The following is a 19774-nucleotide window of genomic DNA, read 5'->3' as shown; positions in this document are numbered from 1 at the left end:
GGCAAGAATACTGGAGTGAGTTGCCATTCCCTTCTCCAAAGTTACAAAAGGTAATTGTAACTTTTACAAGGAGTAGGAAGTGTTCGATTCTTATTATTTAAATATCCTTTGTGCAGTTTTCTAGGCAAAACAGTAACAGCACACATAGGTTAATCCCAACTCTTCGAGAACTCACAATCCCCATTTTAACGATAAAGACCTTGAAGCCAATAACCTTATTTATTTTCAGAAACAAAATTCAACTTTAGCCAAGCTGTCACAGATCTCAACTCATTTGTTTTCTTCAATAAGTTCGGCTTGGACTGACCTTTTTTTCCTTTCTACTTCTTCAGAGTTTTCAAAAAAATAGATAAAGTCATTTGATAGAGAGAGTCCATGACAGTTAATCACATACACAGTTTTACCCTCTAGCTCCTAAAAAGAATGAGGGTTTTAGTCTCCCCAGTACAGAGTACAGACATCAAATAAGGTGGGGTAGGAGTGTGTGCAGTGTAAGCTTATTTGGGGGGAACTTATACATAGTAAATTTCATACAAGATAATGAAGAATAAAAAAATATGTTTACACTAAGTATACAAAAGTGGGGTTATGCAAATAAAACAAAGTGCTGGAATCTGTAATATTAGCCTTCATGAAGTTTTCTACACTTTAGTCTTTCTGGTCCCACCATCAGTTTTTTCCATATCCACATACTTCCTCTATTATTTTTTAGTTTTGGCTCAGTGGTAAAGAATCCGCCTCTAACACTAGAGCCGCAGAAGACATGGGTTCAAACCCTGGGCCAGGAAGATGCCCTGGAGGAAGTCACGGCAACCCACTGCAGTATTCTTGCCTGGAGAATCCCATGGACAGAGGAGCCTGGCAGGTTACAGTCCAGAGGGTTGCAAAGAGTTGGACGTTACTGAAGCAACTTAGCACAGCACTATTTTAATTAAATGAACTTATTTCAAAAATGAAATTATTTAAAATTACAAATTAAGAAAAAAGTACCCCTTACCAAAAAGAAAACAGCAGCCACTGTACATATAAAAACTATCACACTTTAAAATATTCATCTGAGTACAGCTCAGTTTTCCTTCAGTGGAGTATATGCTACCCTGAGAAATTTGGCCCAAAGAAAAGAATTAGCATTGGTAAATGGGAATGAAAACATTGAAGATTTTATTGACAATATCGTACGTTAATTAGCTTTTAAAATAAACTTTTCTATCTGTATCCATATCTGGGGTAGACAGTCACCTAGTTAATGAGGTTTCAAGCAGGAAGTCCAGCTGCTCCTGACAGTACCTCCCTTAGCTTTTGGCAAATGTTTGAAATTCTACGGCTTGAATGTAATTACTTTTGCTCACTGGTTTTCAAACTTTTTAAAGCAGTCAACCTTTTTTTTTTTTAAATGAAGCAGTATTTTTAAGACCAGTAAATTAAAAATAAAATTAGAATTTTATGTCTGCAAATATATTTCAGAGGTTCAAATTGCTAACACCTGTGATATAGTCACTCTATGGGAATAATGGAGTTATTATGAGGAGGGCAGCTGCAGCGTTATAGGCAGCCTATTTTTTATTGATTTCTGGAGTTCTTTTGTTGTTGTCGTATGACGTCGTATGATATTCTGATCAAGCTGCTGCTGCTGCTAAGTCACTTCAGTCATGTCCGACTCCGTACGACCCCATAGATGGCAGCTCACCAGGCTCCCCCGTCCCTGGGATTCTCCAGGCAAGAACACTGGAGTGGGTTGCCATTTCCTTCTCCAGTGCATGAAAGTGAAAAGGGAAAGTGAAGTCGCTCAGTCGTGTCCAACTTTTAGCGACCCCATGGACTGCAGCCCACCAGGCTCCTCCGTCCATGGGATTTTCCAGACAAAAGTACTGGAATGGGGTGCCATTGCCTTCTCCAATCCTGATCAAGACAGATACGTAATTGTAAATGACATGAACTTTGTACCTCTCACTTGACAGTTTTGCACCATTCTGCATTCCTTACTGGAAAATGGTATAGTTAGACTTTTATCTTCAAAGCTTAAAACCATTAGAATACGTAAAAACTGCTTACATTACTTGAGAGGTCCTTGATGTTAAAAAATAAATTTTACAAGTATCCTTTTAGTATAGTTTTTCAACTTTGTCAATAAAATTTACTTGCTGCATGCTTCAGATGTTAACTCAAAGCTTCAATTAGTCAAATTTGTCTTATTTCTGCATATTATCTGAAACTGTTTCAGTTTCATCCGTTGTCTCTTTAGCAGAAGTTGTAAGCATGTTTGTATCATAAATCTCTGTTAAAACTCCATTGTAGTACAAACTTCTTATTTGGCGGAGACAGTTAACTAATGCAATTTCCTATAACGCAAAAACTTTTCTAAGTGACTTCCATTTTCATTAAAAGTATTAATTACATTATTATCACCACCTTGTTTTCATTTCCTTTGATTGTTAAGCTCTGTTTATTGCTTGTGCCAAGCAAAAGTACCTGAGCTTGCTGGCCTTTTAGTTGTGATTCACATACACTGTGGTGGTAATGTACCCATTTGTACAATTTTCCTCATTAAATATACAATGATGTATATTAAAATGACCATTGCACAGGTAGAACTTTCCAATTAATGTCACATTTATCTATTTAGTCATTTAGACATGTATATGTTTACAAACGTGTGTAGAAAGAAATAACCATCATGTTCTCCATCTATCTACAGATCAATCCAGCCACTGGGAAGAAGAGGAGGTGGAACAGGAGGAAGAAAGGAAGCTGCTTTGTGTAGTAACACAATTTGATGATTTAAGAACAGTCAATATGACAAAATGTTTCTATAGAATGCACTTTACAGGGTTTTGTTATAGGTTTTCTGCTGTTGTTTCAAAATATGACAGAAATGAATCATAAACAAGAACTGCAGTTATAGCTCAATGGAACACAGTATGAAAAATAATGGTTTAGCTGAAGGCCTTTGCTTCTCTTAAAATGCAAATACCTCTACATTCATGGGCAGTCATTTATATATTAATGTGAAGGAATTTATTAGATATCTTTCTGATGCTCGGATTTAATGCAGAAGAAGTGGAGAAGAATATTTACTTAGCAACTGAAAGAAATGGGAAAGACTATTAAGGCTAAGGGCACTGAATATCAAATTTAATGATTTCACAAATTTGCTTAAAGACCATGCTGTCAATATATGATACACACATTTGTATTTCCTAAAGAAGTAAAAGAAAGCAGACAACAAAAATAAAACAAAAAGACCAATGCACAAAGAAAACGTCTGAATTAGATAAATGTACAAAAATGTTTTAGAATTGCATCCAACTGTTCTAGAATATTTTACTAGAACAATAATAGAATTTAATTACTTATAATTTTGATCAACTCGAATTAAATCAACCGTAAAGTTTCCAACAAGTGAATTTATTAAGTGAAGATACTCTGATCTGATACTCTCAGTGTCTTCAAAGATTGCAAGCAAATAAATTGTGTAGGAGTTGCAGATCATGTAGGGCAAAGTATAGATGAGTATGTCATGCTCCAAACCTGATCTTGTACCTTATATTTATGACATTAAAAAATTAAAACAAACTTGCAAATTTTTTTCTTAATTTAAATCTTTCCACTAAAGAATTAAACATTCTTTATTTCAAGAATCAAGTTAGATATGCTCCCCCACCTCCCAACCACCAAAACTTCCTAAAGTTTATGGCAACAAGCTTACATTTTAATACAGCAAAAATTTAGTTTAAACTTCAAATCTTTTACAGAGCCATATCAGAAAGTTGCTAGTTAATATTTAAAGAAGTGCATCTTAAAAAGAAGACATTTAAATTATTAACCTATTTAATTTATTTAATTCTATCTTTCTAAGAGTGAAATTATTAATTTGAACCTAGGTTAAATAAGAAAACTTGTTGGACTAGAATTATATTCTCTGTATTTCATTCTACAGACAATACCTGTCCTTTTATGTAAATTTGAAAATACAGTTAGATTTAAAATACTGATTGACCTTTAATACTATTTATTATTTTGGCATCAAGAAATTGAAAACAAGATCAAATGATAGAAACAATTACCATTTCAAAGAGGGATACATGCAGATATTTTAAGTAGTAAGTTTCTTTCATTGCTGATAATTAAGTATAACATTTAAGAATTGATAGAATGAATGTGAAATCAAAACTTAGAAACATTTTGAGATATTCTTAACTATTCTGTTGTGAAACATATCAAAATGAAAAAATCTTGATAAAATTAATAAAAGAAAAGACTGGTTAATACAGAAATCTTTACAAAAATATTCAGCTGATAAGGTAATTTTAAGCATTAACCTGCTCTAGTATTCTTGCATGGAAAATTCCACAGACAGAGGAGCCTGGTGGGCTACAGTCCATGGAGTCATGAACAGTTGGACATGACTGAGTGACTGAGCAAGCATACTGATCTTGAAGTAAAATTAATCCAAACTTACAAGCACATTTGGTACAGAGAGTAGAAAAACAGTTTAGCCAAATCCATTATAAAGCATGCTTTTGTACTAATACAACTTTTGAAAACTCTGATTTCTGATGTTTTTCCTGATCTTTGTACGCCCTGGTGGCTCAGATGGTAAAGCGTCTGCCTACAATGTGGGAGACCTGGGTTCAATCCCTGGGTCAGGAGATCTCCTGCAGAAGGAAATGGCAAGCCACTCCAGTATTCTTGCCTGGGAAATCCCATCGACGGAGGAGCCTGGTAGGTTACAGTCCAGGGGGTTGCAAAGAGTCATACACAACTGAGCAACTTCACTCACTCGTACTGAGAAAAATGCATCCTTAAGTCACAAACTCTGTAGTTTCTCACTTCTTTCTTTCCCAAGATTATGGAAACTCGAAACCAACAGTTTCATAGTACAAAGCAAGAAGATAGGATGGGAAGAGAGACCTTTTTCTAGAGTTATAGGCACTGACAGTCTATACTTCTGGCTGATCTGTCTGTTCTTCACACCAAATGTGTATTCCTCAGCATACCATGGGGAATGAATGAGGTCATGAGTGTGTGCTAAGTCACTTTAGTTGTGTCTGACTCTTTGCGACCACATGGACTATAGCCCACCACGTTCCTCTACCCATGGATTTTCCAGGCAAGAATCCTGGAGTCGGTTGCCATTCCTACTCCAGAGGATCTTCCTGACCCAGGGATCAATCCATGACTCTTATGTCCCCTGCATTGATAGGCACGTTCATTACCACTAGCGCCACCTGGGATGCTAGATCCATAGTGAGTCTACAGACACTTATCCTGGTGGAGCACAGCCATGAATTTTACAAACTTTAACAACATCTCATTGGGTAAACGTAGTTGGCAGCTGAGCACTGAGAATCAATTCAGATACACACCTGAAATATCTACATACAAAGGACATGCCAAGTATTAACATATAGTGATCAAACAGAAAAAATAAATGTAGAAATTATTACATACATATTATATATATATACACAGACACACATATATATATAACTTCTTTTTTAACTCTGTGGATTATATTATTATATGTTCTCATTGCTTCCCTAGGGATAGAAGCAGAGATTTTTAGGTTTTGTCTTAGTATGGTTCTTGAACTAATTTTTTAACTTAGAAATTTTTTAGAAATCTTTTTAGAAATCTACATTATTAGTGTCAACAACTCCTAGAAATAGTTATACCTAATTCCCCTCATTTTAAAATTCATATAGCACAAATTGATTCATTTTTTTCTATGTATCTCTCCAAAAACCATTTTTCTCCATGTTTTCATGCAGTTATATTAATTCTGAATATAAAGCTTTTTAATTAATTTGGTACACACTTTCTTGCATTAAATTCCACAACTCTATAAGATTTGTCTTTTTAGGATCGCCAATGCATTTAATAGGCATAAAAACTTTCTGTTATTGGCAGGTTGTAATAAACACTTTCAAGAGGATACTTAATTGCTTCCTCGTCAGTTTTTTTCCACCTTCATGGTCACCAAATTCCACATTACAGAAGTCTCTACTGAAACTTGAATCAGATACCTGAAGACACCAAAACATGAAGCTATTTCCCACTAGCATCAAGCTGATCAACCATGCTCACGTTTTATTTCTTTATTTAAAAAACAAATTTTTATTTACTTTATTTATCCCATAAGTTTGTAACCACTTCCCATTTTGTCTTTGCTACACACGGCTGGGCCAATATGTTTTCTTGGCCATCTGAATGCCATCAGTGGTTTTAGGTAGATTCTAGAAGGCTAAAAAAATAGTATGGATACATAAACTGGGACATGATCAATTATTAGAATACCACCAATTTGGTGTCTATGTAAAATCTATCAACAAGAATTAGTTGTCATGTCCCAAGGTGAACTCTATTTCAGTGGAACTGAAAATTAATCCATCACTATTGCACCCTATTTGTTAACCCTTTACCTTTTGTTTTCCAGGCATTCCAAGTTTTACTAAATTTCTGGAAAAATAGAAGCAGATAATCAAAACTGACCATGGGATATTTAAACATGCCATTATATATGATGTTTATGACAACAGCTTCATGTAAGAAAGCCAAGAATAAAACTTGCAACACACCTCAGGAAAAGTGTTAATCTAGGCCCTGGTTATAGCAACTCAAACATCTTAACCAAGATGATCACATTCTAGAATTTAATGTATAACACATCCTATATTATAATCTACTAAAAACTCACATACATTTTACTTCCTGTGTAAAGAACTATATCCAGAAAAGGAGAATAAAGAGAAAAAGTCCATGAAAAAATAGACAGTTACATGACTTTTAGAATCTATTATGATATAACAATCTCACTTGTGTATCTAATATCATTAAAAATATAACCACATAAATATACAGGCTATAGGGAAATGGAAAACTCTTTAATTTTAGAGTAGCCTTCAAGAGCTGATTATTAAGCCACTTAACAATTAAATGTTAGAAAACTTACCTTGACTTGCAAACTTCAACTCTTTGGCATCTATGAGCGTGGTCCTTTTGTCAGACCCTTTTTTCTCTATTCGGCGATGGCTTCGTCTTTTCTTAGACTCTCCCCAAAGATTGGACCCTCCATGCATGCTGGGTATATTCAAAATAGCAATTCCTTCCAGAGAGATGTTTATTAAGTCAATCTGTACTCCATCACACTGATCAGAAAGATGAAAAGAACAGAAACAATTTGGTAAGAATTTTTAAATCTATAATCTTATCCTTTCTAAATTAATCTTTATAAAAGATAAAGCAGTCAATAACATTTACCAGGTATCATGAATAGTCTTTAAAAATGATCAAATTAAGTCATTGACGTATCTTTGTTTACAGAACACCTTTGGAAGGCACACTTTAGTGTCTGCACATATAATGAGCTGCAGATTTCCAATGCATTACAGAGGTTGACTCTGTTAAGCTTGGTGACATTTCAGACTGAAATTGTAATGACTGCTTCCTATTTAGAACACACTCCAGGGTTTTATTGGGGAAAAATTAAGAAACAGAATTCATAATTCAGGGTCTCATTTTTGGGGAGCAGAGAAAGAAGTGGCTTAAAGACTTTCAAAAAGAGAAGGTAATTCAAAGAGATATGAATTACACTCAAGTGGCCAAGGATATTTCCCTGGACTAGATTAAGTCCCAAGCACAGTGTCAAAGGCAGAGAGATCACAGCTATTTAGATGAGTGTGGAGGAGCAGAGAGGCTGAGCAAAGGAAATGCCAAGATCAGCCTCAGTAAAAGGAATTCCCATCCTATCATTACTAGGAACTACGGTAACAAAAGACTGAAAAATGAAACCAGTTAGTCCAGCCAGATTTTTTGTTTGCTGGGTGATAAGACATCCTTCACCCTTCTGACTGTGCAAAATAGGAAACATTCTACCAGACAACGCTATTCAGAATGGTCACTGTTTATTTTTCAAATTTTCTATACATTTCCACTGATGGATATGGGTGGAAAGTGACAAGGCATACTGTATTTTTAAAGTATTATTATTTATTCATTTGCTTTGGGTTTTCTAAAATGATCATTGGAGTAGTTTATAAATATATCCCAGATATTCCTCTGCCATTTTCAGTTAGAAGTTAATATGAGCAGATTAACTTGCTTTACCAGTAAGTAACCCTATGCTTTACAAGTAAATATTGTTAGGAATATGAACTTCACATATTAAAGTATAGCTTCAGTGGGATTGTTTATTTGCTGTGTTTTTATTACAGAAAAAACTGTGGACATAATTTCATCATTTTCTTTCAAATAGTAATCATTGATTTTTGAACTCAGAAGAGATAATCTGCCACCAAAATTATAAAAACAACAAAAAAATTAATTGTAAAAAACAATGAAAAAAACCACAAACCTCTCTTCTCCCACATTTTCCTGATCATACTGAATCTAACACTGTATCTTGTTCACTAAGATATAAAAACTGTGAAATAAAGCAACACATCTTGAGCCTACTTGGAGGAGCTAGAAACAAATTCTAGAGACCGTGCCAAGTTTTCATTCAATTTGTTTCAACGAGGGTGAAACCAAGATCTGGGTGATGCTTTTCTTTTCCGCCTTAGAAACAACTGATTTTTTCCCTCTTCTTTTCATATATTAAATTAAGACGATTTCTTTTTACTAAAGAATTCTGCTCATGTGTACACTCACTTACTGCTATATATTCTAGATAAACAGATATTAATTTCATAATTAAAAGTAATCTTGTGTAAATACCCTGCAGGCCTCCATGAATCAAACACATACTGTGTGTCAGGCCCCCCACCGTCTTCAAGTGGAATGTACTGGCTGGATAATTAGATAGTACATATTTTTTAACCTTATTTGCATGCATATTATATCTTTTGCACACTGACAAGCAGCAGTAACAACAAAAGTCAGATTACCACAGGGAATTCCCACAAAGAAGTCTTCATTCCTTATAATTTGCAGCCTAAATTAAAATAATTTGATCTTTGACAAGGATGAAATGTCAAGCAGAAGGGGGTCCTCTACAAGCCACGGCCTGTGGCTTCTGAAATCTGCCTAATTTATGTCAGTCACTTCTTAATACATATTTAAGTATTACACGAAAAAGATGATAAATATGCAATCTGACACCTTTGGTATTTCCCTGCTGTTAATTTATAAAGGTCTGGCTTCCCCCAAACTGACTAAAATCATTTAAATAACAGAAGAATTGTGAAATAAGCTGGAGTTGGGGCCTGGCTTCCATTTTCACTCAATATTGAACACAGCAGGCAGTACGCTAAGACAATTATTTGACTAGGCCTCCGAACCCCACTGTGACAAGTTACTTTCAGAATTAGTGAAGGAGCATTCCTTTGTTCATCTGCAGAAAAGGAGAGCATGCTGCAAATAGGTTTTTTTGTTTGCTTTTAATTGAACTCAGGGAATCACATGTGACAACTTAAAAACATCAGTGTAGACTATTATTCATGTTTTCACTCTCCATAGTCTTGTCACGTGTAGGTTTAAGGAAATAGTAAGCAGCTCTCTGAAAAGTCGAAAAACTCCTTAAGAAATCCCAAAGAAGAAGGACCGATGAAGAACACTGAGGTTCCTATGAAAACTGGACAATGTTCTCACATAAATGCCTATTTATTAATAATTTGTTTCCACTAGTTTTTGACCACAGGCTACCTTCGTCTGTTGGCTTTAACACTGTGTTGATTAGTCTGGAAATTTCCAGAGCTGGTTCTGATGGAGACCAGGAGTTGTGGCATACCAGTTTGAGTGCATGGAAATAAAAGCTGAAGTGAAGGCTATGAAATATAAACAAGTTATAATACTGTGTCAGATAATATTTTCATCCACTTGGAAGATTTATGATTTTTAAAAAGGTAGCTACAGAGGAAAAGAATTTAAAGCTAACAGCCTCAGTGAGTCAATAAATCCTGAATATTTTTATTATGTTGAAGAAAGGTTATTAACATATAGTACTCTAGGAGCCATTTGCAGAGTGCAAGGTTGTCAGGCCACTGTCCACTCATTTCAGTTTTGAAACGGAAGATCTTATTCTAGAGACAAATTTACCAAAAAGAAAAGAAAATGGTTTACATTTTTCTTCAAATATATTTTAATCCTAGATTATAAATATACCATGCACCATACTACATAGAAGTGTTAAAGACAAATTTTTATATGTGATTTTAGTGTTTGAGATTCAGTTAATGAGCATTCAAAACTTGTGAAGAACTTTGAAGAGCAATAAATGTGCACAACAAATCTGATGAGATATGATTAATGATAAACTGTAAATATTTTTTCATAGTGACTTTAATTCTATGCCCAGGTCAGATAAAATTATTCATAATTTTACTTACTAAAATGTAAAACATTGCTTTGTTCATTGTTTAAAATGGCATGGTGTAAAATGACTTAAATAAACCTGATTTTTAAAAGAGTTTCTGCAAACTTATAGGTAATTCATAGCACAGAATTACGTTTTACAGAAAACCACAGCAGCAAATCTACAAGTTAAAACAGACACATACACATAAGTGGCTCAACGGGACTTCTGATATTTAAAGGCTGTGTACTCTGTATTTCACCAGTGATTAAGCTCCGTGTTTTTTGAAATGCATTTTAAAAGTATTATCCACAAAACACACTGTAATATAGGGACTCAGAATGCCTTTTAGGCAATTTTAGTATTAGCTGGTAATCTGGTGATGGTGATAAAAGTGCTGATTACAGATAATCGCATAGTTTTTTTTTTTTTTTTTACAGTGGAATGGGAGACAGCAGGCAAAGGAGAGGAAGATGGAAGCACACCGCATACCTGGAAACAGGAATATTGAGAAACTGGTACCATGCATGCACATACACAGCTGCTGAGCATGCTGAGAATGACAACAGTGCTTTGGGTTCAAGATATCAAGCACTAGCCGTAAGTATTAGCAGAAAGCCACTTTAATTTTACATGTTCCTCTTTTTAGGAGATTCTGTGAAAGTCAGAAATTATAGTTGGGATATTAAATTTCTCACTAAAAGCTATTAAAAATAACTTCAGGTAAATATAGAAATTTCACCTGTTGCTTACCTTTTACCTGTCTCATTTTTTCCTCACCCTCCTCAGTAAGAAAATATAAAATATATTTATCTTAATGAAATGGTAACACTGTCTGACCCCCCTCACCAAATTTCTTATTTTTTCCTGGAATAAGGAGGTATTTTTTTGTTTGTTTGTTTTGGACTTAATGAATTCAATTTTTGTTTCCTATGATCATCTTGGTGAGGTCCACAGCTTACTGTTTCCCTTCATTTTTGCTTCTGGAATTGCATTCCCCCCCCCCAAAAAAAAACAACACCTGTGTAACTTTAGAAGCAAGGGAAGATCTTTTGACTATTCTTATCACTTATGTGTACACACACATACATACACACACATGTGCACACATATAGAAAGAGGGCAAGGAGATACTTTTGGAGGTGATGAGATGTTAATGGCTTTGATTATGATAATTCCACAGTATTTCTTTTCTCCAAACTCATCAAGTTGTCTACATTAAATATGTATAGCTTTATATACGTCATCTATGCCTCATTCAGGGTTTAAGAAAGAATATTCATCCGCAAGTTTTATTTCTCCCACTCCAAGATAGTCTTTTGGAGGGGGAAGGCTGGGCTCAGGTTCTCTAAGTACATGCTGACATATGATCCAGGATGATTTTGATATATGGGGCACAGACAAAGCTGTGAAAACCTGCCTTGCTGCTGCTGCTGCTGCTAAGTCGCTTCAGTCGTGTCCGACTCTGTGCGACCCCATAGACGGCAGCCCAGCAGGCTCCCCTGTCCCTGGGATTCTCCAGGCAAGAACACTGGAGTGGGGTGCCATTTCCTTCTCCAGAAAATCTGCCTTACTACTGCCTTTAATAATTTTGCTTTCTGGGTTACTGGTCAATCAGAATCTTGTCTTTCTAATTCTGCTAATTAACTTTGTGTCCCTGACACACTTCTTGCAATTTGTTAATTCTTGAACTCATTTAGGTTTTATGGAAATGTCTAAGTTTTATGTCTTAATCATTAAGACAAAGCTCAGGGTTGGAGGATGGAAGTTTTGGCCTTAAAATAACATCCTCCCAAGTCTCACCAAATACCAAAAGACTGAAATACTTTGGAGAATGGGGCATTTTATTCTCTCATGAACCTTGCCGGTACAAAGAGTAAAGTAAAAATTCATGAACTTCGTAAGATTCAATCCCAGTTGACGACATGAGAGTGTTAGGTACATATCCATGCTCCAGATAGTTTAGTATAAATGTTGCTTTTAATATATTACCTTGTAAATTTAAATTATTAATTTAATTTTTAAATTTCTTTATGTTTTGTTATGAAGTTAGAAGATAAGAAACTCTTCAAGTTAAAAATTTCACCTTTGTTAAATCTCTTTCACTGTATTTGGGCAAACTCCAAGAGACAGTGAGGGATAGGGAAGCCTGGCATGCTACAGTCCACTGGGGTGCAGAGTCAGACACGACTTAGTGACTGAACAACAAAAATATGTGTGTGTGTGTGTGTGTATTCATTCTCCAACTGATTTGTTTTCTTAGATTTAAATATTTTGGCAGCAAGCAATACAATTCTTTTTTTAAATTATGAAAAAAATGCTCATATGTCTCTGCGGTAGAGAAACAATAGAATCTCTTTAAATGAAAGGATTTGGGGGAAGACTAAATCAGGCAATGGATGTGCATTGCTTAGCACCAAGCATGAGGTATATTTAATAATTGATAAATCTTAATATTATTATTATCAACTATTATTGTTCAGTCAGTCGTGTCCGACTCTGCAACCCCATGGACTGCAGCACACCCTATTACCCCTTGATATTAACATTATTCCAAATATTCACCTTCTTTGGGGGAAAAAAAGAGCTTCCTAAATAAAAGAGAGATGTGAAATAAAGGGTCACACAGCAAATGGTTTGTTTTGAAGAAGCTGTCATTAAAATATATATCTATTACTTGAGGTACTCTTGTACTGAAGTGCTTTTATTCTGTTATATATTTTCAAACCATAGTTGGTATAATTTTAGGCCAAACAGGAAGCAAGAGCAAGCAGAATCAAATTTCCAAATTGCTGTTTTTATTATATTTAATTAGGAAGTAACCTTGAGGGTACAAAGGCGTATATTCTGCTAATATGATAGACTGGATTCATTAAAAAGTGAGTAGAGAAGCAGATTTTACATCACCATCCATACACACAAACACACACACAAACCAAGTTTTAGAAGTAAGATAAATGCATACAAATTATAACAGTATTTCAAGATATACAACAATAGAATGAGGAGTGCACAGCGCTGGCTCTGACTTAATAAATGCTACCCTAGTGGTGGCTAGAGTAAGGCAGTAAAGGTAGAGCTGGGAAGCCAGACTTGGAGGACATGTAGAAACACGAACCTAAAGAGTTCTCAATATGTAAAGCTTGGTGGAACCAAATCACTGAATCTTATCACTTGTAATGTTAAAATCAATGTTTTCCATACTTATTTTCATCACATGTCTTTTGCTATATGATATAAACTTTTCCTTGAACATTTTTCACTTTGTGACTAGCATATTACTGTATGATAGATTGATGTGTTTTCTTTTTGGAAATTAAGACTTTACTTTTTAGAGCAGTTTAAGGCTCATGGCAAAATTGAGGGGAAGGTACAGATATTTCCTGTATACTTCTGTTTCTACAAGTGCATAGCCCCTCCCACTGTCATCATCCCCTATCCGAGTGGTACATTTGTTACAATTGATGAACCTACCTCAACACTTTATAACCACCTAAAGTTTACAGTTTCCATTTGGGTTCACTCTTGGTATACATTCTATGGCTTTGAAAAAATGTATAATGACATGTAGTCACCATCATTATATCACATAGAGTATTTTTATTGCCCTAAAAACTTCTGTGCTTTGCCTGTTCCTCCCTCCCTCCTCCTTAATTGGCAATTGGAGATCAGCCCTGGGATTTCTTTGGAAGGAATGATGCTAAAGCTGAAACTCCAGTACTTTGGCCACCTCATGCAAAGAGTTGACTCATTGGAAAAGACTCTGATGCTGAGAGGGATTGGGGGCAGGAGGAGAAGGGGATGACAGAGGATGAGATGGCTGGATGGCATCACTGACTCGATGGACGTGAGTCTGGGTGAACTCCGGGAGATGGTGATGGACAGGGAGGCCTGGCGTGCTGCGATTTATAGGGTCGCAAAGGGTCGGACACGACTGAGCTACTGGTCTGATCTGATCTGATCTTTTACTGTCTTCATAGTTTTTTCTTTTCCAGAATATCATATGCATTATACAGCATATAGCTTTTTCACCATGACTTCTTTCACTTAGGAAGATGCATTTATGTTTCCTTCATGTCTTTTCAGTTTGGTAGCTTTTCAGCCCTGAATAATATTCTACTGTCTGGATATACCACAACTTATTTTTCTGTTCATCTGCTAAAGGACCTCTTATTTGCCTCCGAGTTCTGACAATTATTAAATAAGTTGTTATTAACATCCATGGGCATGTTTTTGTGTGTACATATGTTTTCAGCTCCTCTGGGTAAGTACTAAAGAGTAGGATTCCTGGATCATGTGGTAAGGGCATGTTTAGCTTTGTAAGAAACTTCCAAACTCTCTTCCAAAGTGGCTATACCACTTTGCATTCCCACTAGAAATGATTTAGACCCCCTATTGCTCCATATCCTCACCAGCTTTTGGTTTTAGCAATATCCTAATAGCTGTAGAGCAGTATTTCATTGTTGTTTTAATTTGCATTTTCCTTATGAAATATGATGTGGAGTGTCATTTCACCTGCTCATTTGTCATCTGTGTATCTCCTTGGGTGAGGTATCAGTTAAAGTCTTTGGCCCCGTTTTCAATAGGGTGGTTTATTTTATTATTGTTGAATTGTGGGGGTTCTCTGTATGTTTTGAATATACAAAGTTCTTTATCAAATATGTCTTTTGCAAATATTATTTCTTAGTCTGTGACTTGTTTTCTCATTCTCCTGACACTGTCTTTCAAAAACCAGAAGTGTTTAATTTCAATGAAATCTGGCTTATCAATTCTTTCTTTCTTGTTTTGTGCCTTTGGTGTTATATCTAAAAGGCATCATTATATCCAATGCCATTTAGATTCCCTCCTATGTTATCTTCAAGCTTTAGAGTTTTGTGTTTTACATTTAGCTCTGTGATCCATTTTCAGTGATTTTTATTAAAGGTGAAGGCCTGTTAAGAGGGTTTTTTTGTGTTTTTTTTTTTGCCTGTGATTTCTAGTCATCTCAGCACTATTTATTTAAAAACTTTCTCTTCTCCATTGTATTGGCTTCCCTCATTTGTCAAAGAATAGGTGATTATATTTACGGGAATATATTTCTGGGTTCTACAATCTGTTTCCTTGCTTTGTCTATTCTTTCACCAACATCACACTGTTTTGATTATTTTCTAGTAAGTCTTAAAGACAGATAATGTCAGTGCTCCAACTTTGTTGTCCTTCAATTTTGTTTTGGCTATTCGGGTCTTTTGACTCTCCAGATAAATTTTAGCATCAGTTTGCTGATATTCACAGAATAATTTGCTGGAATATGGGGATTGCATTAAATCTTTAGTTCAAGTTGAGAAGAACTGACATCACTACCACAGTGAGTTTACCTAACCATGAGCATGAAGTATCTCTCTCAGGTAGTTTTGTTCTTCAAACTATGTTCAGTCTATGTTCAATCTATGTTCAGTGGTAGGCGAAGGTAAAGAGAAGTGAAAGAGGTTTCACAGTATTTACCCTATATTACCCCACTCCAGTACTCTTGCCTGGAAACTCCCATGGACGGAGGAGCCTGGTGGGCTGCAGTCCATGGGGTCGCTAAGAGTCGGACACGACTGAGCGACTTCACTTTCGCTTTTCACTTTCATGCATTGGAGAAGGAAATGGCAACCCAGTCCAGTGTTCTTGCCTGGAGAATCCCAGGGACGGGGGGAGCCTGGTGGGCTGCCGTCTATGGGGTCACACAGAGTCAGACACGACTGAAGACTTAGCAGGAGCAGCAGCAGCAACCAAAAGCCACACTTCAATTTTTTCTTTTTCATTTTTGCCTTTTGCTACAGATTTTCTTTAAACAACAGTTTTTGAGGGCAGAAATACTTAAGATCTACTATATAATGAATTTTTAAAAATTTATATGCACATATAGCTATATAAGTATATATATATTTAACATATATACACATTTATCATCACAAATACCAATCACAGAAAGTCCATGTTGAGCCCAAATCCTTGACCTTTTGTGAAAATAATCCTTTTCAGGATTATGAGCTGATTCAGTCATGAAGGGCCTTTCCCGTACCATGACAATCCATTCTACCTGTAATACTTTGATTTATTTATCAATCATGATGAGGAAAAAGTCCGAAGAGATATAGTCTGAATTAGTACCACTTTTGCTGTTATTAACAGTAAATTAGAAAGCTGAGATAATGAAGAACCTAGCCAGATGATCATATTTCTCTGTGGTCCCTAACTGCTTTTGTCTACCAAACTTATTACCTGAAAAGTTGCCACTAAAGATTTAGGTCTCAGCTGACAAGTTGTTTCTTTTTCAAATGAAAAGTGTTAAAGCCAATATTTCTCAATTCACATAAGCTAGTCATTAGGCATCCTTGTTTCATGATTCTGTTCATTTGTCTTTACTACTTATCAAAATTTAACTTTTCCTTTTTCTTTAACCCCTAAAATCCTCTAAATAAATCTAAGTCATTTTCTATTATAGCCTGTCTCCAAATTTTTAGTCCTACAATGTATTTAATTTTGATAGACATATTTGCTCCAAACCTTTTTAAAGTCTATCTTTTCTTGCTATCTTCACTCTCTTTCTTGACTTTTTCACTTTCTACAAATGTAATGGGGAATGGCAACCTCAGGAACTGAGAAAACCTAGCTAATGAATGGGTATGGGGAATGGAAAAGTATATTTTTTAACCTTTATTCATGAAAGTAAGTACAATTTTAGTGAACTGTATTTTTAAAAGTTATATGATATTGAGACCTAAAAATAATATGTTTTTTCCATGTATTCTGCAACTTTTTTCTTTCCCTTCAAGTACTTTCTTTTATCTTACAGCTTTCTGTCCATACAATATCCAGTGATATCTACAGTTATTTCCACCTCTCAATTATTTTATGCTGTATTAAACAATGCATACTCACACTTAGCTTTTCATTAGTATTTCAGATAGTGCTAAATTTTCAATAAGTGACAGAAATGACATTTTAGAATACTGGGTAAAGCTATGTGGATTGCTAAAATTCTAACTTCTTCCATGGGCTATCACAACAAATTAATACACTCAAGCCATTTCATAGAATTATAAAGAGAATTCATTTTCTTACTTCTATTTCTACAGATTCATGTAGCTTCTTGCAGGTGGCTGAGAAAGTTTCAGATGTGCCAAACTCAAAATACCAAAATTTGTTCTTCATTCTGAAAAAGGAAAGGAAGAAGCGGCTTAGGCAATTATTAATAACAAAAGGTATTTTTAAAAATTGAGTAGACCTGTCTTGTATTATGAGTGATAGAAAAGGTGTGAGGACATGTACCATCTGTTATGTAAAAAATGCTCACATAATTTTCAAAGTTTAAGTGCTATTGTCAAATTATGTGATTGTCCTGGAGGGGATTATAGGGATGTGTTGATCTATAATAGTGGTTGCTCAGATTTTAAAATATGGTTTTAGTGCTTATGATTTGTAGCTAGTTCTTAGACAACTTGATTTGAGACCAGCCACTGTGTAACCATAAAGAGAAAGAGAAAAAAAAAAGCATAGACTTTTCATGAGATCTTTTTTTTTTCCTTTTTCAAGAAACTGAACTGAAATATGCTCAATTTTTCTAGATGGCTATGCATTGACTAGAAATTACCATGATTGGAAAGCATATTAAACAGAAAAAAAAAATAGTTATCCACAGGGTAAAATTTAGCATTTTTTAGATAACTATCAATTATCATTTGAAGATACTGTCCTCTGTTACATGAACGGCAGTGGGAAATTATGATACAGCCTGATAGAACTAAAGAAGTAATAACAATATTTTATCAGCAAACAAAGTGGTGAAGAAAATATAGTTTTAAATTAGTACAGTATTTAATCTGGAATTAAGATATTCAAAATTTATTTTCTCCCAGAAATCAGTGACCATATCTTGGTTTCTTTGTACAGGTAATTAAATTAATGATCATTTAAAGTAATTGTACAAAGGATGACTAGATTTTTATGTAATCTTGTACTGGATCTAAAAATTAATTTTCACAAAAAGCTGCAGTTTTTAATTATACATAGTCTAACATACTGTCATGCCCTCAGTTAGAAGAAAATACAGGTAAAATGAGATATATGTTTTCACACATGAAGGTAAAACAAAAGAAAATTTTTATAATGATATTCAAATGTCTCTACAACAGCAAATTATTTTTTTCTTTATAAACACTGACATGTGATTTTCACATTAGAATGTAAAGCATTTCGACAATCAAAAAAGACACTTGGCAGGGACCTCACTATTTAATGCAAATACTATTACTTTTTATAAAAAATGACATGGAGTACTTATTGTTATGCTGTGTTGTATAGAGTTCTCTGATATGAAATATGAATTATAAAAATAATCTTATCTACCTAGACACATCCAATAATATTTAATTTCCTACAAGGCTTATTTGCTTACAAAACTTTCACTTGCCTTCTTGCACTAATCACCATATTAAGGCCGATAATCTAAAAACCAAGGTAAGTTTCAGAGGATTCTAGCACTATGAATTATCATTCTTTTTCTCGAGACTGTCTTCCTTGCATATGGCCTGATTTCATATGTCTGAGTAGATAGAAATAGATGATAACTAGTTAGAAAAAACAATGACAAACATTTAACAGTAAGACCTGTGGGTCTAGGCCTACATGTATGTTTATGTTAAATTAATGAAAACAGTCTACTTTATAGAATAAATGTAGTTTTACAATTTTATACATTGGTTGAAGTTTAGGAAAATTAAAAATATTTTCCTATTAATGCACCATTATCATAAAAAGATACCATTCAATAAAATGATAGGAAGACATTGTTCAGTATCAAATAGTATCTAGACAATCTTTGAATATTATTTAGTATATATTTTATGCTGCTTCTATTTGGAATTGTCTTTCTACATTCAAAAAGTTTTCTAATAATACTTTTCTGTTGATGTTTTATCCAGACCTTCCTGGATTCATTTATTCATCACTCATGCAATCAACTTTCAGTGAGAACATTCACTTCTATATTCTGTGTTTATCCTAAAGATACAACTATGAACATGATTATCTTCGTCTCTAAGGAGCTCAGGATGTTAAAGGTTATGGGCATATAAAATAATTAAAAAGTGAATTCTCTAAATTAAATATGACTGAAATATTGTGAAGAAACACTTTGGTGAATCTCCTGCTTTTACCTCCAGGGTCCAAAAAGCTTTAGAAGAGAATAAGCAGAAGATAAACAGGAGGAAAGGGAGACAAGTTCTGGAGCAGGTTGTTAAGAGTTCAGTGTGACCTGGGGGGTAGGGATGGGAGGAGGGAGGGATGCTCAAGAAGAAGGGGATATATATACACTCATGACTGATTCCCAGTGTGGTATGGCAGAAACCCAACACAACATTGTAAAGCAATTACCCTCCAAATTAAAAAAAAAAAAAAAAAAGCGTGCAGAATGACTTAAAGAGATTCCTAAGCATGGGCTAACTAGGGGTATGCCAA

The 19774-nt window shown here is 34.7% G+C and overlaps 1 protein-coding gene across 7 annotated transcripts in view; it reads right to left on the bottom strand.

The window, feature by feature from the left end:
• DGKB (diacylglycerol kinase beta) overlaps window positions 1-19774 on the bottom strand; it is an 874923-nt gene that overhangs the window by 200508 nt on the left and 654641 nt on the right. For all 7 annotated transcript variants that reach the window (XM_027540028.1, XM_027540027.1, XM_027540029.1 and 4 more), the window contains 2 exons: window positions 17381-17471; window positions 6953-7148 (listed from right to left, as the gene is read on the bottom strand). In XM_027540028.1, coding sequence (XP_027395829.1) covers window positions 6953-7148; window positions 17381-17471 — 287 coding nt within the window. The remainder of the gene's footprint in view (window positions 1-6952; window positions 7149-17380; window positions 17472-19774) is intronic.

The sequence above is a fragment of the Bos indicus x Bos taurus genome, chromosome 4, assembly GCF_003369695.1.
Source record: "Bos indicus x Bos taurus breed Angus x Brahman F1 hybrid chromosome 4, Bos_hybrid_MaternalHap_v2.0, whole genome shotgun sequence".
Classification (NCBI taxonomy): Eukaryota; Metazoa; Chordata; class Mammalia; order Artiodactyla; family Bovidae; genus Bos; species Bos indicus x Bos taurus.
This window is presented reverse-complemented; position numbering and strand designations above follow the sequence as displayed.